We start from the raw sequence: 20,662 nt of genomic DNA, 5'->3' as shown, positions 1-20,662 counted from the left end.
GTTGACTTTCCGAAGGCTAGGAGGCAATTGAATAGTTTAGCAAGTGAATAATTTATATTCAAGGTGGCTGTAGGTTGCACGAGTCGCCTCCCGATGAAGTCAACCTAGTCGAGTTCCTCATCCCTCACTACTCCAAGGAAACTCCAGCCAAGACGGAAAAACCAGGCCAAGACTTTGCCAAACTTTTACCAACTTTCAAGTGAGTTTAAATGTAGTCACTGGTAGATAAATTTGAAGTTGTCGTATTTTTAGATACGCTCTACCGTCAAAAACTATTCTTTGGATATGATGCTAACCACGATTTTAAAACCGGTTCTGCTATTCTCACTTTGAACCTGCAGCTTCGTGACAAATTCAATACGAGCGATTTTTTTAGGAATTCGCAAGATTTGAACAGATTTTTATAAATTGAAGACTGGGGTTCATGTTCTTCCATTAATATATCGAAATTACACAAAATACGGGCGATCTTTGATTCGAACGAAATAGTTTTGGCCTAAATTTGTTTTTTTGTCTCCGCCTTTTTTTAGTCCGATTCTTATCCTGCATAAGTGAGGCGCGCGCCCACCCCAGGTGATGAATTGTACCGTCTTAATTATGTCACGCCTCGTTAATCTTGGTGGAAACAAAGTGAAATATTCTGGCATAGAAATTATCAGCCAGGCAAGACTTACAGAGTAACAAGCTGCTATACGCCCATAAGTACAAAGGTGCTTTAGATTGGGAAGCAATTTTTATTTACTCTTCTTGTATAAAGTCTAAGCGTTAATTATTACCAAACTCTTCTTTCATTGAACTAAAATTTTCAAAATACAATTTTGTCGTAAAGTTTCACTGCTGAACTTGTTTCATTCTATCATATTTAATAACGTATCTACTTTCATAAGACTTAAAAGCTCGACTTCAGTCCTCGATTTGAACTCAAGTGTACAAAATAAGTCCTGATTTTACTAGTATCTCATTTCTGGTTATCCTAACGTCAACAAAGTTATCAACACTTCTGAAGGTAATTGACTCATTCCATACGATTATGTCCATACGAGATAGTGATTCACGATTATTTTGGAAAATATCTTGAATGAATGTATTTTTTAAACATCTTATTTGAATGGAAAAAAATTAAAATGAGAAAATCGAATTCTTATATGCGGTGAATTGTTTTACGTAATACAATAATACGATTTCGATTTCTTTGAGAATTTATATCACATTTATTATTTGTTATTATCGTCGTATAGTCTCGTTTCCTTGAGGAAACAACGAAGTATATCGAGTATTATTCGAGTATTCGAGAAAATATCATTGCATTCGTTATCTTCTTCTGCCTTCTCTATTTCTCTCTTGCTCTTCCTGTTTGCCCGGTATCATGCGAGTTGAAAGTTCGAAGTATATAACGGAATCCGTTGAATAAACAAACTCTCTGAGGGCGAGTGGTGCTCGGAAAAAATCGTTGGAAAAACATGAGGTCGTTATGTACTGCAGAGGTTCAAACTTTTCTATCGCGTAGGTATACGTATAGCAGGAGAGAGAAGGGCAGTACCGTGAATAGGCAGAATGAAAAAAGGAAAAAGCAATGCAACGACATGGCAGGAGGTAAAACAACGCGAGAACAATATCCGGTGTTGAAAATAATTAGATCGGACGAAAATATTATTAGAATTTCAAATTAATGAATTCCTCCCTCTGCTTATTGTATATATTATGTTTCGCGCTCTCGCCAACATCGTTATACATCTTATACCCTGCATATGGATCATGACGTTGTCACCGAGACGTGCTTTGAACTTTACTTTGAGAACCAGTTACTTGTTTTTTTTTTTTTTTTTTTTCTCCCCCTTGTTTCATCCCTTCGATTCTCACCCTTGCTCTGTATTCGTAAGAATGTCATGTATTATGCATCGCTAAATTTAACCCTTCTGTAGAATCACGTTCTCACCAGACTGGGGTGGTTTACACCCCAGCGAAAAAAATTGTTATGAAAAAATAAACTGTTGAAAATTTTGACTCGAAATTTTTCTAGAACATACTGGAAGTTTACTTTAATGGATGATTTAGTTAATATGGTGAAAAATTAAATTTAAATGTACTAAAAAAATGCAATGGAATTTAAAAAAAAAAATGGCAAACTTTTTCGTCTATATTACTGTTGTTTTATCTTTCTTTATTCTTGTTAATTTCAGTTAATTTGGGAAAATGAAGGCCTGGGTCGGTCTACACCCCTAGGTGACAAGTAAGGATTCAAACTTGAAACTCCGAACACGCTAGTCGTCAAGGATCGAAAGTAACGCGGTAATGAAATTCAAAAATCCTGGGGATATCAGTCACCTTCGATTCAATCAAGATTAAGGATCGGCTATACATTCAAAGTATATAATGATCGCGTAACTGAATCTGTATTCCAAGTTTTACAAATCGAACCAATACTGGCTCTCACGGCCATAATCGACTTATCAAATGTGTGAAAAGGTTGTCTTAAAAATAGGGGAAAAAAACGGAAAAAAAAGAGAAAAAAAAAAAGCTGAGGGTCAGAATCAGTCGACTTACCCGCCATTCGTACGTTGGCCACGGAGCTGACGACGACTTGTCGAGTGAGTCGATGCATCGTCCGGCATCTGTAGCGAAGAAATTGATCGCTGAATTCGAGGCCGTGAACCAAGAGTTCACCGGTCGGTAGTAAGTGGAATTTCCCATCTACGCGAGGCAGAAAAAATTTCACATTATTATACAAGCACAGGAATCTAGCGCTTAAGAATAACTTTGAGCCGACTTCATCGACGCTGCAACAGCGCGTACAGCCAACTTTCCAGTATCTCGTTGCTGCACGTTCGAAAGAAGATGATAAATAGAGGAAATAAAGCTTAACTGAGTTCGCTTCCGGAATTAAAGACGCTCAGGGTGTACAACATGAGCAAAAAACTGACTATACGGAACAAGAAAAAAAAAGAAGATTTATGAAACGAGGGTTGAAAAGTTGGGACTCAAAATTAATTGAATTGAATTAGATAATTGAAATGATGTCAAAGTTTTACGAAGTAAAAATCGTTTCAAAGTCACGAATTTCAGCGAAAACAGCATGGATTACTGATCAATCTTTTTTTTTTCAGTTTGTTTTGTAGAAAATTTTTATAATTGACTGATATACGATGTTGGGAAATCGATTTTTCCAGAGTTGTAACTCGATATACAACTAGGTATAATTATTTCGGCTCAACTTTCTAAATTACTTTATTTTGTCTTTCATGATAAGGAAAGATCCTTTCATTCCAACTTCAGTTTCGCTTTTCAAAACTCGATTTTATCATGATTCTGTTTCAATGATTTTGCTACTAAAAGACCTCGTATCTTCCTAACTTCAAGGGTTACAATTTTACCGGATTTGGATCACGACGCAGGTTATAAATTCATGCAAAAAACGAACTGCCAGGGTAAATTTTGTATGCCAATTTTTTTCGTTTCTGTTTTGTTCGCATCTTTTCTCCAAAGGGACAAAATTGGATCAAGGTAAAAAACCGTAACCTTTGTTAGGTTAGGTTAGATAAGGTAAATTTTTCGGACGACCAGTTTTCACAATCAATGGCTAACGGATTTTTTTCGCTTCTGTTTTGTTTGCATCTTTTCTCCAAAGGGTCAAAATTGGATAGAGGTAAAGAGGTAAAAGCTTTGTTAGACAACGTCCGTTAATCCGGAGGCAGGCTGTGGGTGTCCAGAAAGGAAGAGGCGAGGGGAGATTTTAAACCAAACTGGGTTAACGATCAGTCGAGTTCTGCATACATATATATATATACGTAAAAAGCACGTCAACGGATGTCCGAAAAGCCCGGTGCCCGGTGTCGAGGGGCGTCAAGTTTTTTTTTTTTCTCCCGGTTAATGTACGTGCCCCGAGAGCTTGCAAGCAGCAGCACAATCCGACCCGAATACGGAAGCCCGGTTAACAAGTATGACAATAGCTGGGAGAATTCTTGAATTCCGGCTCTGAATATTTAGCAGATAAGTCGAGGACGACTTTCCGTCTTTCTTTTCATTTTCTTTATTTTCTTCTTTCCTTTCCTCCTTTATTCTCACTTTGGGGGAATACACTCACGTGCATTATACCTATAGCCTGCAGGAAAGGAGGAACAGGCAGGATATCCGGCAGGGATAAAAAGAAAGGGAGGAAAAAGGCGCGGGCCCCGCAAGGATCTCTCCGATTCTTCAACGTAGCGAGTTTTCACGCACGCGGTGATCCTTCTCGCGGTATATGGAGTCCTGATCCTTTTCCAAAGATTCGACCTACACCCTCCGCAAGGTCCTTTTAGGTTCTCCCCCCCCCCCCCCCCCCCTTTGCCGGTATCGTCGTGTAATTACGTTTCGGCTGTTAATACGATCTCGTATTCAATTCACTCGCGTTCTCAGGCAGCGAGGTGATTATAATTATTACTCTTCACTTGCCTCATGGTGCTGAGAATAACCTTTTTTTTTATACAAAAAATCTATCAACTAAACATAGATCAAACTTCAGTCTAGTTGAAAAATTAACTACAGTACAAGTTTAGTTGAAAGTGAAATATCAACGATTATATTTGATTAGGTAAAATAATCTCTCCGCTACGGTAAAGTAAGAAATAAAATCCTGTAAATATTGATTTTCACATTACCCTACTTTATCCACTGAGAGAAGAAACGGCTTTTATTTTATTTAGTCCCGTGTTCGTCTTTGTTGAAAATATTGAATCGGAAAGCTGCAGGATTCGTAGCGAGAACTCGTATTATATAAATATATAGGCAACGAGCCGCATTGAGAAAAGGAATAGCGGAGATTTGCTTTAACGATTCTAACGTCAATATTTTCCTTGGAAAAATATCTCTCACGTTTTCAAATCCCTCTCGTTATACGCGGCTATTCATAAAAATTCATATAATATATCAGGAGTGTTCCGGAAGTTTGTTTCAATGCAGCGCGTAGTTGGAAATTTTTTTTTCTGCCTCTTCTTTTTTTTTTTTAACCCCTGCCATTTCCATTTTCCTACAACTTTTCAACGCTTTTCACGAGGAACGAGAAATATCTCGAGTGGGAAAGAACATTGTTGTACTCTGCCTGCACTGTACTACAATTCGGCAGCACAAAGGAATTAAAAATTAAATGAAACGATTTTTACCCTTGATATAATTTTTACTCTCCTCCCCTTCGTGTATTGAAAATCATTAACAAATATTATACCGCCTTTCTATCAAGATAAAACAAAAGTAGTTTTAAATAATGTTTACTGGTTTAAATAAGTTGACTAGATGCAATCGTAAAGCTGAATGTTTAAAACCCGCATTCCTGTTTTTATATATATATATATTTCTTTTCACCGCGTAATTCTTCACCGTGAACAAATGACATTATTTGTATGAAATTCCCCGTACCAAGTATCGTCGTTAAAGTGTTGGTAATAATTGTACCTTGAGTTGAGCAAAAGCAGTTTGAAAATTGCGGTAGAAATCTGATGACGATTATCGTCATTGTTTCGTAAAACGTGTCGAAAATTGTCGGTACGATTAGGAATAGCTGTTATACTCACCTCCTTGGAGCGAAGGGTAGATATAGAAGGAGGGTTCCTGGAGCCAGGAGACAACGCGAACCAAGTCCTTAACAAAGCTCGGGATAACGCAGCGTAGAACAGCTGTACATCCTCTGGAAGCACCGCCCATTACTTCGACGTCTACCTTGTAGGCCTGGGCGACGACTGGCGAGAGACGGAGAGAGAAAGAGAGAGAGAGAGAGAGAGAGAAAAAGAAAAAGATATTATTTTACAGTTTCCAAGAAATCCTCGGATTAATTAGCGACAGATTTACAGCCCGAGGAATAACCAAGAAAGCTGTGTCTCTCTTCCCGTTATCACTTAATCGGTTCAACGATTCGCCGACTGATAATTTGATACATCAATTTCTTATCTCGTAATTGCTTCCGAGAATATGAGTTCTCGAAGCAAGCAGACAGAGGACAAGATGTTTGCGCAGAAGCTCTGTTCAAAAGCACACCGAACGTCTTCGACACTCCGGTCACCCACCGATAAAGCCCGTTTGAAAAATTCATCCGTGAAAAGGGAGGAAGGTAAATTGAAAAACACGTTTACGATATCCTAACGAAACAAAGTTATAGTTCGGTCCAGTTCAGCGGATCCTGGCTGATTGAATCATGATCCAACCATTTCCGGGTCCGTCCTCTTCCTCCGAGTCGGAACGTCATCGTTGCGAAGTCCTTCGATCTAGAATGGAAGTATGTCGTCGTGTGTCGTTTTTTATTCTCCGTCTTTTTTCTTCTTCGTCTTCGTTCGTCTCACAGGTACGACGAGAAGCACCTACCCACGTGTATGTATCTCATAATGGTTTATGGGTACAGTGAAAGAGGAAGCGAGGCGAAGGGAAAGAGACAATGGGAGGTAGTGACGCTTCGGCAGATCCCTCAGGGGTAACACGGTGTGACGTGATGCCGCAGTAACGGGGCCAGACCAACGCCTGACACTCTGGGATCCTACCAGGAATCCGATACCACGACATCTCTCAAGTGAACATCCAGGGCTCGAAATGCTACTGTGTTTCCTCCTGTTCAGAACTGGGTTTCGTACCATTGGTGGGCGGTTGTTTGTGTCTGTACCTTGCGCCATCCTCAGCCCTCCAAGTCCCCAGGACAAACGGAGCTCGAAGCGCTAAAGGGATCCTTGTAGGGTGCATACGTACCGTGTACGAGTTCTGGTCCTGGATTAGCGTCACATCCACGGATCTTCAACGTCTCTGTTTCGCCACGGATTTACACGTGGGTATAAATGATTCTCATGGTGTATTGATAAGGGATGATGTTTTGTGCTCGAGCTTTTGGGGATTGGTTCACCCGAAGTCGATACGCTTTATGCTTTTCATATTTTATGCACCTATTTGTCAAATTATTGGATTTGTAAGTGACGGAGATCTTTGTAAAATACAAAAATATGATATCCGTGAATGGGAAAGATGAGCTTCGACATTGATTTAGAATGGTTGAAAATGTAGGAGTTCATATGTTTCTTGCATTTTTCGATCTTTCGTAGATCTTTTTCCGCAGAAATCGGTGAACAGCGGTTAACTTTTTTCTGGAACCACCTCACGTTTGACGTATGATTTTTTGAGTTGAGGTACCAATCAGAGGATCAATGTATAGGAATTTACAAATTCGTGCAAAGAATCGGACTAACCGGCTTACTTACGGCGTTAGCGTTGTAAAAATGTGGGAAAAAGGAAGCTCCCATACCGAGAAAGGAAGGACGAGGGCAAAAGTACGAAACGTCGGAGTCGTTAATCCGAGGTACCATGTGCTGTTTTTCGCTTCCATTTTTACGACGTTTCATTGACTGCCAGCTCTTAATGTTCCTACATATTTTTATGGCTTTAGGAAATTGAGTTTCGACCGAGGCCAATCCTCTGTCCCACCGGTAAAAATAATTATTGCATTCTTGGATGCTAGCCAGGGGCGTTTATATCCTCGAGCAATCTTTTCGCGCTGCAGGAAAAATGGTCTAATAAGAATGTATCAAACGGGCTAAAAGCTCGGCAGTCATAAATTTCTTCTCTAGCCGTATATACTATGAAATTTTGTTCGTTTTAACCATTCCCATTTGACGTCTAGGTAATTAATCGATGCGAGAACTCGGTTTTCTATTCCAGAGAATTTTCAATGTACCGTTGACCGAGATGCGGTTGAAAATTTCTGCGCAATTGTTTTCACGGATCAATTATTACCCCTCTGGAATCTGCGGACCGCCAAGATCAGAGAATTAAAGAACAAAAATATACCCTGAAAGAACCGCGGGGGATGAAGTATATAAAGTTATAATCGTAACTAGACTCCCTTCTTAATCTAGTTTATATACGAAAGCGGCATTTGGTTCAGGAAATCTCGAGCGTGCTCACAGGCGGTCCGGATTTGCATTCAGATTGCGTTTTAAAAAAGGTAATTAACCCGCTCCCCGTTACGCCGCTTCCCGCTGCTGGTGTTGGGTCAGCGTAGAGACTCGCTGGTTTTCTAATCGCTTTGTCACAGCCTGAAAATATTCATTCCAATGGCTGCCAAAGTGGATGGTCAGCAAAATCTATCGTTGCACCGAAAACTTCCCTTGGCTATTTCATAGGATTTACCAAACGAAAAGTATCCTTCAAGCTTGGTAGCTGACCAGTGATAATTGAAATATATTTTCGAAAGTATTTCAACTTGATCATTTTGATTCTGGTCACGTGAGGTTGACTTTTATGTGGATCCCTCGATCTTGAGGGGGTTACAGATGGCCAAAAATCAAGAATCTTTGATAATTATTTTACTACGAAATAGTCACGCGTTGAGTACTTGTCAAATTGTTATGTATTCGTAAGATACAAAGATTTTTTTGAAAATACAGAAACAACAAATATTCGAAATGTAAACAAAAGCTCACATGTCGAATGTTGATGACCCTGTTCAAATCATTTCAACATTCTGAAGAATTGGGTAGATTTGTACGATTACACTCTACAATGGCTCATTTTGTTCAGAGAACTATTTTTCTTCATGGCCCCTAAAACAGATTTTCTCATTTTTCAACAGCAAACTTAATACTTCCATTTACAGATCGTAACCAACAACGATGCAATGTTGTAAAATTAGTTACTAAAGGTCACCAAGATGATGAAAAAAAAGTTTTTGCAGTGAGTTCGTAGAAAATGATCTTCTGAGCAAAAGTAGCCATCGTAGATAAAAATCGCTCAAATCTACGAGATTTTCAATAATTTTCCAACATTTGCTTATGATTCCGGTATCTTTCGTTTTTGCGTATATACCAAAAATCTTCGTAGCTCACGGTTATGATAATATGATAAATGATCAACGTCTGACAATTTTAATTACCTGCAGCCTTCTCAAGGGGATACAATGCGTTGCAGACTTTCGAACAGAATAATACAGCTGCTCGAGTATTTCGAAGCTGTGGTATTTCCGCGGGGAAAAAGTCTCTCCCTGAAATCTGTCGCTATTAAAATGGCGAAGATCAAAGCAGGACTCACCGGCTCTGACTTGAACGTCTCGGGTCAAGACTCTGCCAACGGTGTTGCTGGCGACACACCTATAGGCGGTGCTGTGTACATCCTGCCTGTAGGCCGCGGCCGGAAACGGAAGTAGAACGAGGGTGCCATTCCTGAGTACCCTCCGGACACCGGGAACGTCACTGGCGGGAAGTCCGTCGGCTGTAACCCAATCGATGTTTGGTAGCGGACTTCCGGACGCTGCGCAGTCGAGCCAGGCACCACTTGAGTTTGAGAATTCAATTCTTGACTGGGGCTCGATGAGGAAACTCGGTCCTCGAAGATGAGCGTCAAAGCCACCGACCAAAGTCGCCGCCGCCGCCGCCCCTGCTGTATTCGGAAATAATAACCCAACGTTAGTCGAAGTCTTTCCAAGGGTGTGAAGGGAATTTTTTAGACACATACATGTCGAGAGGGTGCACAGGGATCAGCTTTTACTTTAAAGTATCAAGCTTCAAGTTAGAGTTATAGATGTACCAAGTTTGACGTTTCCATGAAAATAAGGAGCAGGCAAGCGTAGTGACTGACATTTTTCTTTAATCGCACAATCTTGGGCGTGAAAACATCACTGATTGCGAATTATTCCACTTGGCTTCTGGCATCAGCTTTATATCTTTAGATTCGTGTGCATAATGCAAATGACGATTCGCGATTTAAGGGGATGACGTAACGCGAGCCGAGAAGTTGAAAAATCTCGGTTATCTTAATTGGTGCGAAAAGTTTGAGCAGCTTTTTCATCCCTTGAAAGCTTGTCTGGGTTTGGATACGGGTGGCTGGGGGGTGGTTTAGCCAGCCTTAGAGAACGTCAGGCTTTAAGGCTGATTGTGATAAATTATACTCGTTCTATGCCTTTTGGCAACGTTTTCAAACTTCAAAGCGTTGAGCCGAGCTTTAGCATTGTTTATAGAGAATTCAACGCTGACTGAATGATTTTTTTTTTTTTTTTTGTAAAGGAAAGAGAAGTTTTCGGTTTGAACCAAAAGGATTAGAACAAGAGCAACTTTTTTTCTTTCATCTTTTTCCAAGAGTTTTATACAGCGAAAAATTATGGCAACTCATTTCTTTCAATAAAGTATTGTCAAGTTTTTTATTTTTGTCTGAGTTACAAATAAACTTGAATGGGTTTCATAAATCTGCAAAATTTCGTTGTTCGAAAAATAATTACAAAGTTAGACCGACAGGTGTTTTCCATAACGGAAACACCGTGGGTTCGAAAAAAAAAAAATACACACATTCGTCCATCTTTTTTTGTTCGTGAAAATTTATTTCCAGTTGCGATATGTACCTATCCGAATCTCCACTGTCATTAATTAGAACTCGGCGTGCTTTTTTCGTAGGTTATTAATCGTACGTCATTTACATTCATACCTGGACCGTATATTTTTCAACCCCGAAAAAAGATGAGAAAGCGAGAGAGAAGGAGAGAGCGAGGTGGCAGAGATTTATGGTGTCGCTATACCCCCGGTATTTTGTTTTAGGCTTGTTTCGCCCCCGTCCCCCTGCACCCCTGTCAAACTCTCGCGCTCTCTTCCTCTCTGCAAACGCCGTTACGTAATAACGAGGAAAACAAGCGGTTTTGGGCTGGCTATGAGCCAGCTCTCGAGCTTCCCGTTCTCGCACTGCAGGTTCCAAGTTTATGCCCAGTAAAAAAAAAAAGAAATAATATCCAATTTAAATTTGGAACTAGAAATTTAGATTTTTGATTAACGATTTAAAATCACTCAGATACCATGTTACATGAAATTATGACGATTTTTTATTTTTTATATTTTGAACCACTGCAATGGATCCACCATTACAAATTTTGGAAGTATGACCTTGGATTCGTGATCAGCGAACCAAAAAAATTTGTCGTACCTATTTTCATTTGAATCCATTCATTCGTTCTCAAGATATTAGGTTTGTGGAATTTTGTTATTTACATAATTGAAAAAGTAGTGAACCGATGAAAGCCAAATGGTATCGTCGGACAAAAAAATTGACCAGACGCATATATAAATACACACACAGACACAGTTGTCAATCCGAAAATGGTCGGAGATGATTTTCCAGATCTCGAAACGTCGAAGTCTATTGTGAATTAAACCTTTCATTTTCGGGATGATCACGATAACTTCCTTTTTATCTTGAAAAATAGAGGAACCGGAAGTTAAAAATCGACTTCGTGAAAAGAGTGATTTTTTGCAGCACTTAAACCGTCGCAGTTTCCATGTTTAATATGTTGTACTTGTAAGTCGTTGAAGCTGAAGTGATGTGGCTTGTAACAGATTGTGCCACACAGCGACGGTGAGTTCCTGTCAGATAAGGATACTTTTCACCGACAATTTCACGAGTCATTAAAGGAGGTGAGTGGTATTGTCCTAAAACCCTTCGGGAACAACCTGCGACCAAATCGAGATGAGGGTCCGAGGATGTGTACGTCTACTGTACAATACATGGGTAAATTTCCCTGCGTCAAAATGATTAAGTACGTATACTTAAAACGGAAATCCACTGATTCATTCGCGAGGAGGAAGTTGTTGGAAGGCAGATCATTGTCACCGTGTGAGGTAAATGAAACTTATCCTGGCGAATCACCTTGAGTCGACAAGAAACATCTGTTGGCTGAATGTTTATCCCAATACCATTTTTCAACCAGGATACTCAAACGATCGTAATTCGGTCGTGTCCGGGACAATTGAAATCCCATTTGAAAACCGGATACGCAGTTCGACAATTCATCGAGAAAAAGGTCGTGCCCCAGATTCTAGTTTACAGGGTCTGGGTCTCGTAAAACAGCGGTCTCCAGTAATCGGTCCCGTTCTACGGTGTATTCAAATCACATTATTCTTCGGCAAGGGTGTAGGGTTGGTCTCACCCCCGCAAAACGAGGGGGAGAAACCTCGCAATCAGATAAGATCCCATCGGCTGAGGGAGCCGCGAACGAGAAAGTGAAAAGCTCGATTCTCGAATTAGGCGAGAGACGGGGATGAAAATTCGTGGAGTCAAAGGCTTCTGTCTCTTGTCAAGCTCGTGTAGAAATATCAAATGGCGGTGCCTATCTTGTATCGAAGTGCCTGCGTCGCACAGGGAGTGAATTTTGCAAAATTGACAGGCATCCGTATCTTTCCCGGAAAATGTTCCTTCACTTGTATTCTAAAATATTGTATTTGCAATTTTTCCCGACATTTTTTGCAGAACACTGTAACACCTTAACTCCACGCACCGTGCGTTGGGATTAGGACAGCATCGCGGGGTGATCGAAACGGAGCGGCAGCTCTAATTGGGGCTCGTTTTGTCACGGGTGTCTGGCATTGTTCGTCGGTTCTTTTTTTCCCGTTCCCTCTCTCCGCGTTTCCCTTTTTTCTTTCTACACCGCCGCGCTCTCTTCTCTACTCGCCAAGAAGAACGTTAGTCGGCGTATAATCAGTCCGGAGGCTATGATTGATCAAACTTCCAACCCAACGCGAAGTCCTTCTCGTTTGTGTCTTTCATCCATCATCCATCCTTCCGTTTCTTCCCGCCCTGTCTGCCGGCTCCGAAACCCTCTTCGATTCCTTGTCCAAGCTACTTATGTCTACCCTGATAGACATCGTGCTCGTTTTGTTCAGAGCTCCGACGTTGGAACTCGCGGTTGACAATGGCGCGAGTTCAACAGGATGAACCGAAAAACGAATAAACGAACTCCGAGTGGTGCTGTTTTTTTTCTTTTTTTTTTGTTTTTTTCCTCTTCATCGCAATTCAATCATTGCGTTAGCAATACCAACGCCCGACAGGGATGGAAAAATTTCGATGGCGGATGGCTTGAATAGCTGCCTGGAGTTTTTCGTTCTCGCACCGTCATTTTCTTTGCTCTCTGGCAATCCTTTATCAATTATGTATTTCCATTGAACCTCAGGATGCCCCAAGCCCCAAACCTACAAGGTCCTGGATAGGACCTCTTATCCTAAACCACCTCGCGCCTTGTTCGCTCTACCTTCACGGTCCGCTACCTGTTTTTTTTTTTTTCAGCCGAAGGCAGTATCCGAAACACATTTCGATGTAGATGAGGCTACTTCGAGTTATTCTTCAATTCTGGAGGATAAAGTTCTCGGCAACGTTGCCACCGGGTGTTGTTTGCATGATTTTATACGACCACCGAATTGATTCTCGTCGAGGTAAGAATTTATTCTTGTCTCGCGAGGCGTTACCTCATTTTTCTTAATTTTACGCCCGAATAATTCTTCTTTTCAAAATTCATTTTAATGTTTCATATAAAGTATATGCGCAGATAAGATCGAATAAGAGAAAAAAAATCAATAGCTATTAAAGATCCTTCCGCCTCCAATTTATGTTCAAAATGAACGCAAGCGTCGAACTGTTCTTTATCGAGCGCATTGAAGCGAGGCAATAGATTGCAATTATCATTTCGGTCGAGTAAGCCTGGTAATCGGGAAGGCTTACGCCGGCTGGCAAATTATTATTAATTGCATTACCAGGGCTTACCTACGCGAACGGTTCTGCGGCACAGCCGATTGGTTACATAATTCAGGTACGCTAAGCTCCGGCCAAAATGCAAATAGAGGCTGCTTTCTATCAGAATGCAGAGGTATGCTGCTGCTTTATGCACTTTCGTAGTCTTTCCATTTTCCAATTATAATCCATCTCAACTGGCGAAAAATCTCCCACTAATTTTTGTCAAATGGTTATCATTAAAGGTTGACATTTTCTTTTCGCTCGAAGTATAAATTTAGCCTGATGTACGTAACTATACGTTATATTAGATCATTTTTCTCTTTGGAACAATCTCTCTCTGTCTCTCTCTCTCTTCTACCTCTGCTCCTAGAATTTTCCCCTTAGCTGACGGAATGAATACATTATTCATAAATGCCATCCCGTCTTGCGACCCACAGCTCAGATTCCTGCTCTCCACATACCCCAGAGGATTTTTTCAATTCTGATTTTATCCAACATCACATCGCCGTTCAATGATCCGAGCTTCGTCGTACCTGTTTCAACCTAGGCATCAATTTTTTTTAACCACTGCAAAATAAAATCGTTTCAAATTTCGCTGAAAAAAAAAGTGAATTGTTTATCAATTTTTCAACTCCAAATTAGTTTGGATACTTTCTTCTTTGCAGTTCAGGAACACGCTTTTGAGTTCATTATCAACCATAATTTATCGCTAGTCTGAACGAAGATGAGGTACTCTTCAGCGTTGTTGACAGATTTGACCATGCTTCAACCTACCTACGATATAATTTCGCAAACTGATCAGTCTATGAACATCTTAAACAAGTTGTAACCGAAACAGTGGATCGTTGCCTCGACATCCAGCACCAGCGCTCGGTTTGACTTGGATTCCAAGGACGACAAAGTATGACCAAGTTAAAGTCTGGGAAGTGAATCGCTCGCGCGAGGTCAGTGAGCCAGAGTGACCCTGTCGCGCTAAATGTATAGTATAATTCGGCATTCTGGAGGCATAACTTTGAATGGAAACTCCGCAAACTCAATGGCAGAAGGTGGGTGGGTGCAGGATAGGGACAGGGTCCTAGCGTATACATAGTGAGCTGGATTTGGTTGGATAGTAAGATTGAATTTGCGAACTTGGAGTTGAGGACGATGAGAACGGGACTGGGGATGGTTTGTAGTTGGGTAGTAGATGGGCGGGTATAACGGTGGCAGTTCGTGCCTACGAGACAGTGTTTGCCGATCGAATCAAGATGGCAATTACTTGATCCTGAGAGAAAATGGCAGGTGGTATATAGTCGGTGGATGTAGTACGCGTCCCAGCTGCTCGGCATCAATCGTGGATCGACGTAACGACGAATACACTTCGCCTGGTCGCCGACGCGTACCAGTCGAGTTTACACAGAGAGTTTACTTTCAATTAATTACACTCTCTTTCTTCCTTGCGAAACCGAGACTGGAAGATGGCACGTGAATATCGAGCTTGCATTAATAATCTACTCGTTTCCTTTCTATCCATCCACCTTGACGTAACGTTTATAGGTATACGGAAGCTTCATCTAACTCTCTGTAATGTAAATATGTGATAATCGGATGAAGGGAACTATTTTTAGGTACATCTGGACTTTATCGGCTCCAAACTGCCCTTGACGTCATACAAGGGACAGTCAGCGCACCGTAATGAGGAAGACCATGGGTGATGATCGTTGTTAAAATCCGTTAACTAGTCTCGAGCGAATCCATTTGGTGCGTACAAATCCGGCCTAGACTATTTACCAGGTCGTTACTTTGCAAGTATTAACATGTCTTTCGAACAAAGTGGGTCCATAGATGCGATGGGCCGCGAAGCAAGGGACGCTAGTCAGACGACTCGAGCTCTCGCAAATGAGGGAAAGGCCGAAATACTCGGGAAGGCGGAAAGAGCTATCGTATGCAGGTTGGCACAAGACGTGCTCAAGACGTAAACGAGTGTAAGATGCATGCCTCAGCAGTGTCGCAGAGCCGTCGCCCCGTGGGTCGATACCCTTTGTTACCCTCACCTGTGTGTCGGTGAGGACCGGCGATTATCTACTTCAGGAAACAATGCCCCCACAGTACCGTCTGCAGCAGTACCCTGCTAATTCGTGACTAATCACCCGCTTCAAATCTTCACCTGTACTCCGAATTATCTCTATTTTCGACTACGAGTTTCGACCACTTCAATTTGACGATAACGCGAAGCGTGTCCGCCTGTATGGCGTTCGTATGATCGCTGTCTTCGTACACTTGCGTTTGATTTTTATCTCCTTTTTCTTATTTCAAAAAGATGTTTAACACAAATTCATATCGTTTGCTTCACGTGTGAAAAACTAGTGGCATGAAAAAATGCACCACTCGCATAACTTGCGTATAACGTGACACAAACTGGTAGAAGAAAAAACGACAATCTTTTTAACAAGTCAGCAGACTTAACACTGGAGGTTGCGAAACACGTGCACTGATCTATAAATCTGTAGCTGCATCCTGCCTCGAAATTCAAACTGAATTCTGTGGTGGTGATTTGTCCCAGACGGATCGGCCCACCGACAGATCCCGTGGTTGTTTGTCCAACGCATACATTATACGTGCTTGCACAGCTCAGTTTTGCTTTTTATGATAACAAAAAAGATCCACCTGCTCCACGTGTCTGGTTGTTCGAGAGGATGATGGATTTATTGCCAATGTTTGTCTACTACCTAAGAAATTTGTTGAAAGTAAATTCACCGTATTGTTGTAATATGCAAACAATAGGCGATGGATACACAGTTCTTTTAATGGTCCAACTTTACTTTTTCAGTGGATGACTGGAGTTCACAGACAGACAGATTTCATCCGTGCAAGATCAGTAGGAAAAGTTTGCCTGGGCTGCTTTGTCATTTTTCTGTCCACATTGATACGTATATAGTCGTCCGGTTGGTAATAGGTAGAAGCTACGCGTAGTTTTCTCATTTTCCTCAAAAGTCTGGGAGTAGCTTTTAACTGATTCCAAGTTCGGAGCGTTTTGCTGCCCCTGAGGAACAAAGCCGGTACCGCTGGTTGGTAGAGTTGCAAATACAGCCCCGGAGGTTGGCGTTTTTATTTCAAAACTTGGCTGGCTTTTAGAATGTTTTAAAATGTCGAGCCGACGTTGAGAACAGGGTCGACGCTGAGGGGAGTCGAGGGCGGCTGGTGCCCGGAGGTCGTGACTCTGGAGTACTCGGTGTCACGGAGATGAGAGAATGGCTAACCGAGAGGACGGGGAACCGTCCAGGAAATGAAGACGACAAGGACACCCTCTAAAATGCTTCCAGGTTCCTCTTATCTTTTCTCCCTCCCGCCGCTACTTCTCGAGAAATTGAAAGCGCTTACGCTTTTTATAATATGGAGATTACCGAGACAGGTATATATATACGCCCTCTGCGAGAGTTTGTCTTCGTCAACATTGTCATCCGTTGTATGGCTGCAGCTTAAGAAAAAAAAAAACATCAAAACGTTGAACATAAATAGACATTTTACAAACATCAGCAACTGGCCCAAAAATCCATCCATAATCTTGTTTATATACAGACAACGTAGGGAAGCAGTTTCAACAAAACTATTAAAATACCTGCTGCTACTCAGCCTCAGGTCAGCCGCGAGAAAAATAGAAACAAAAATACTACTGGCGGATTCCGTTTTCTTTCCGAGGTGTCAAGGAACTTTTTCTTGATATTGGACCAAGTCAATCACTGTCCAACCAACAACTAATCGTTTATTAACTTGTTCGTGGGATTAGCAGGACGGCCGTAACATTTGGTGGCATGTGTGGGATGTGAGCAGATGCTATTAGCAGCGACCCTTCAAACGAGACGATACCATCGCGGACGAACCCCGTCCACATTTTACTGAAAACGCGAGACATGGCACTCGAGGGGTCTGGTGTGAATGGGGCTCGATTGCGATCAGCTCTATAACTCAGTTATAACGCCATCTCCTCTAGGAGTCGTATAGCACAGTCAACGGGGTGTAGCAGACGTCGGAGCCGTCGGTGTGGGTGCGAGAAGCGAACTCTCTCACATCTGCAAAGTCATGGCTCACTGAGATGGGCGGAAAACGATCAGACGATGGAGAAACTGATAACTACCTTTCAATCGTGGTTAGAACAATTATATGAACTCCGTTACTCAAGTCCCTAACGCGCTCACGTCGACGCGATGAACGGCTCACAACGAAGTTGAATTCTGCGCACTTTCGATTGTTTGGAAATTTTCTTTAAGACTCTACTGTACTACGTACAGGATACTGCGTACTATTTCGAAAACTTGCTTTGGTTTTCAATTTCACATTATTTGCACTTTTCAATGCTGAAATCGACGATGATGATGGTGTGAAGATACCAAGCGGTAACATCGAATGTTGGCCGAGCTCCGGGCTTTTGGATATTTTTCAGAATAGACACATCGTCTCGGTTTCAGAGCGAATGATAGTGAACTTTCGGAAATACACAGTTCAACTTCTCACGTGTGATAATTACCAGAAGCGCATAAACAACGCGTATCCAATCCTTGCTACGAATTCTACCAGAGACGGTGATTCAGAGGACCAGCTGACATGTTTTCGCATAACACGTGTGGACGGAGATTCCATGGGTCAAGAGATCGTCACCTTCAACGACTATTCATCACCCCGTCGCCAACCCTCAATTCCCGTTTGATCCCCGCTCTGCATCGTTGGCTTAGGCGCGGAGAGGCCAGAGCGCAATCCATCCGTCCACTATATATGTATAGCCATATATAGTACATATACAACATTGTGTATACGCCGAATGACACCCGTGACCCAGGCTTGGCATCCATATTTTGTGAATGGAACCGTCTGGAGTAGTGGGTATGGGACAGAGTACGCATATTTGCGTCCGGCAACAATGACCGCAATCAATGCAGCCGCACTTTGCTCTTCAGGCCTCTCGTTCGTCGCGTCGCGTCACGTCGCTTGTCCTGTCCTGTCCTCTTCAATCCTCCACCGGACTCTCGGACTGACCAGTACACGCCACTACCCTATTGGCCCCAATTGCCTTTTGTCAGCTGTCCCATTGTGCGCGTGTACGCCGTGCCTATACGCGTGTGACAAAGGCTATACGACCACGGTAGGCATCGGTGAGTCAAGTGAACGACAATCTTTTTCGCGTCATGTTTTTCGTTTCATTTTCTACGCACGTGTTCCCTACTTTCTAAGACGGCACTGCCGAAATTCGTAAGCTTCCTGCGTTTTGTCGAATCTTTTACGAGGGGAAGAAGTCTTCAGGTGTCAATGAAAATGCCGAGTATATGTGTGTTTCAATTCACCAACGCCTACCAAGTGGAACAAATTTCGTCGCGCGTCCAATGGGGTATATCGTTGGTAAAAAAATTTATCGGCGACCTTGTCCTAAATTTTGTATCCTGTGAAATGGTTCTGTCCCTACCTGGGGCATAAAGTGAGGTTCGTACATATACCTATATAACTACGTATATATACTATATAACCACGTCGACGAAAGTATTTGGCTTTTCAGCTTCACACGAGTTCAGGGCGAGGGGTACTCCTGCGGGAATAATAGGGGGACATGAAGGGACTTTCGTGGATGTCATAAATTTATCAACTAATGAAATAAAAAGAAGAAGAAGAAAAAGAAGAAGAAGAAGGTAGAAAAAAGAATAAAGGGGAAAATAGAGAGGAAAAACTACGAAGGTTCGATCCGTGGTGATGCTGAACAAAGGAAAAGCTTGTTAACCCAAAAGATGAAAGATAGAGCCTGAATATTTCAATTTCTGTTTTCAAACTGGAAAATGGTAAGCAAGTTTGTTAATTATTACATGTTAAAAAAAAATCATGTGCTATTGGATTTTTCAGGACTTGACGGGAAATCACAAAGAGGTTGCGGAAGAAATTTCACGGCAGCTGTGAGAAAGCGATATCGTAACAGGACTGCGACGGTTATCCTCAAATCAGCGTATTCCTTATACCAGTTGATAAATTGCTCGTCAGGTTGTCAGAGAGTTTGAGAAGGCTATGACCTCTGTGGCCTATGGGGTCTCGGATATGAAGGCTTTGTTTTACGAAGGAAGGGGATGCTGAGCTTGTCGTAAAATGTTTACTAGCAACAAGGGAGGGTGACGGTCGCTTGTGATCTTCGAACCCAGGCAGCTCAACGACCCGTTGTCATTGGGAGCAGGGCAAGCCATGTAGATTGACACGTGCAGACGACGAACAAAAGCAAGATGAATATATGAAGAAATACTCATTCTTGTTAGTCATCATTGCCAACATGGAACACCAAGGATTATTGCAAATAAAGCTTCGACGATCTAGACGATAAGTTCACATCTCCTATGAGGAAAAAATTTGCAGATTTCGGTACGAACTGCTCGGAATGATGACAATGGAGAAAACTAAAAGTAAGAATGAGAGTTTATGGATGTACATTATATAATATGGATACGTTCGGAGGAGCCAGCTCATCAGCAATTTAGTTACCAGATCGCCTTACTCGTAATTTTGCCACGGATCTTGTAGCTCATTAGTGTCAGTGCTGGTGTAGAGTTTAGGGCTTATGGTTATACGGAAAGCTGATGTGTACGGTATGCCACTGCTATATATACCTGGGAGTATTAGGCAACGGGATGTCTGGGAACGAGGAGCAGAGGACATCGATGATTTCCCAAGAGGACGCGTCTCCGTCTACGTCTTCGTCTCAGCATCAGCCTCCGCTACCTCCATCACCGCCCTCGTTCCGTCTCCCTTCAACCTCTCTTGTTGCTCCTCTACTACCTCATCCCTCTTTCCTCGTCCCTTTCTGATGAAGCTCAGCCTCTGTACTCGTGCACATGATTCTCCGCTCGCTTCACAACGATCCTCTCTTTACTATGGCAACGACTCCGTTAACGTTCTCGTTAGATCATCCTAGAACTACGCTCCCCTCTTAGGATCATTTTACAATATGTGTGAACGCACCAAGTACACTTGACTCTCTTCCCAATTAACGATGATCGTTATGCTTGGAAATGGATATAAAGGACGGATTTCAGTTTGTTTTGAGAAATAAAGGAAATTAGGATCCTTGTATATACACTGGTCTGTCAAGTCCATACTGACACTTTTCGACATGTCTGGAGGTTTGTCCTCCAGAAATGAATTCGCCTCCAAATCCGTAAATGGTTGATTGGATCAA

The 20,662-nt window shown here is 41.9% G+C and overlaps 1 protein-coding gene across 9 annotated transcripts in view; it reads right to left on the bottom strand.

Moving 5' to 3' along the window:
* Window positions 1-20,662, bottom strand: part of LOC124297114 (Down syndrome cell adhesion molecule-like protein Dscam2) — a 116,446-nt gene that overhangs the window by 51,628 nt on the left and 44,156 nt on the right. For all 9 annotated transcript variants that reach the window (XR_006906533.1, XR_006906534.1, XR_006906535.1 and 6 more), the window contains exons 2-4: window positions 9,031-9,378; window positions 5,544-5,708; window positions 2,545-2,691 (exon numbers count right to left, since the gene is read on the bottom strand). Coding sequence is in view for 6 of the 9 variants with exons in the window: in XM_046747763.1 (XP_046603719.1) it covers window positions 2,545-2,691; window positions 5,544-5,708; window positions 9,031-9,378 (660 nt within the window). In the remaining 3 variants the exon portion in view is untranslated. The remainder of the gene's footprint in view (window positions 1-2,544; window positions 2,692-5,543; window positions 5,709-9,030; window positions 9,379-20,662) is intronic.

The sequence above is a fragment of the Neodiprion virginianus genome, chromosome 2 (assembly GCF_021901495.1).
Source record: "Neodiprion virginianus isolate iyNeoVirg1 chromosome 2, iyNeoVirg1.1, whole genome shotgun sequence".
NCBI lineage: Eukaryota > Metazoa > Arthropoda > Insecta > Hymenoptera > Diprionidae > Neodiprion > Neodiprion virginianus.
This window is presented reverse-complemented; position numbering and strand designations above follow the sequence as displayed.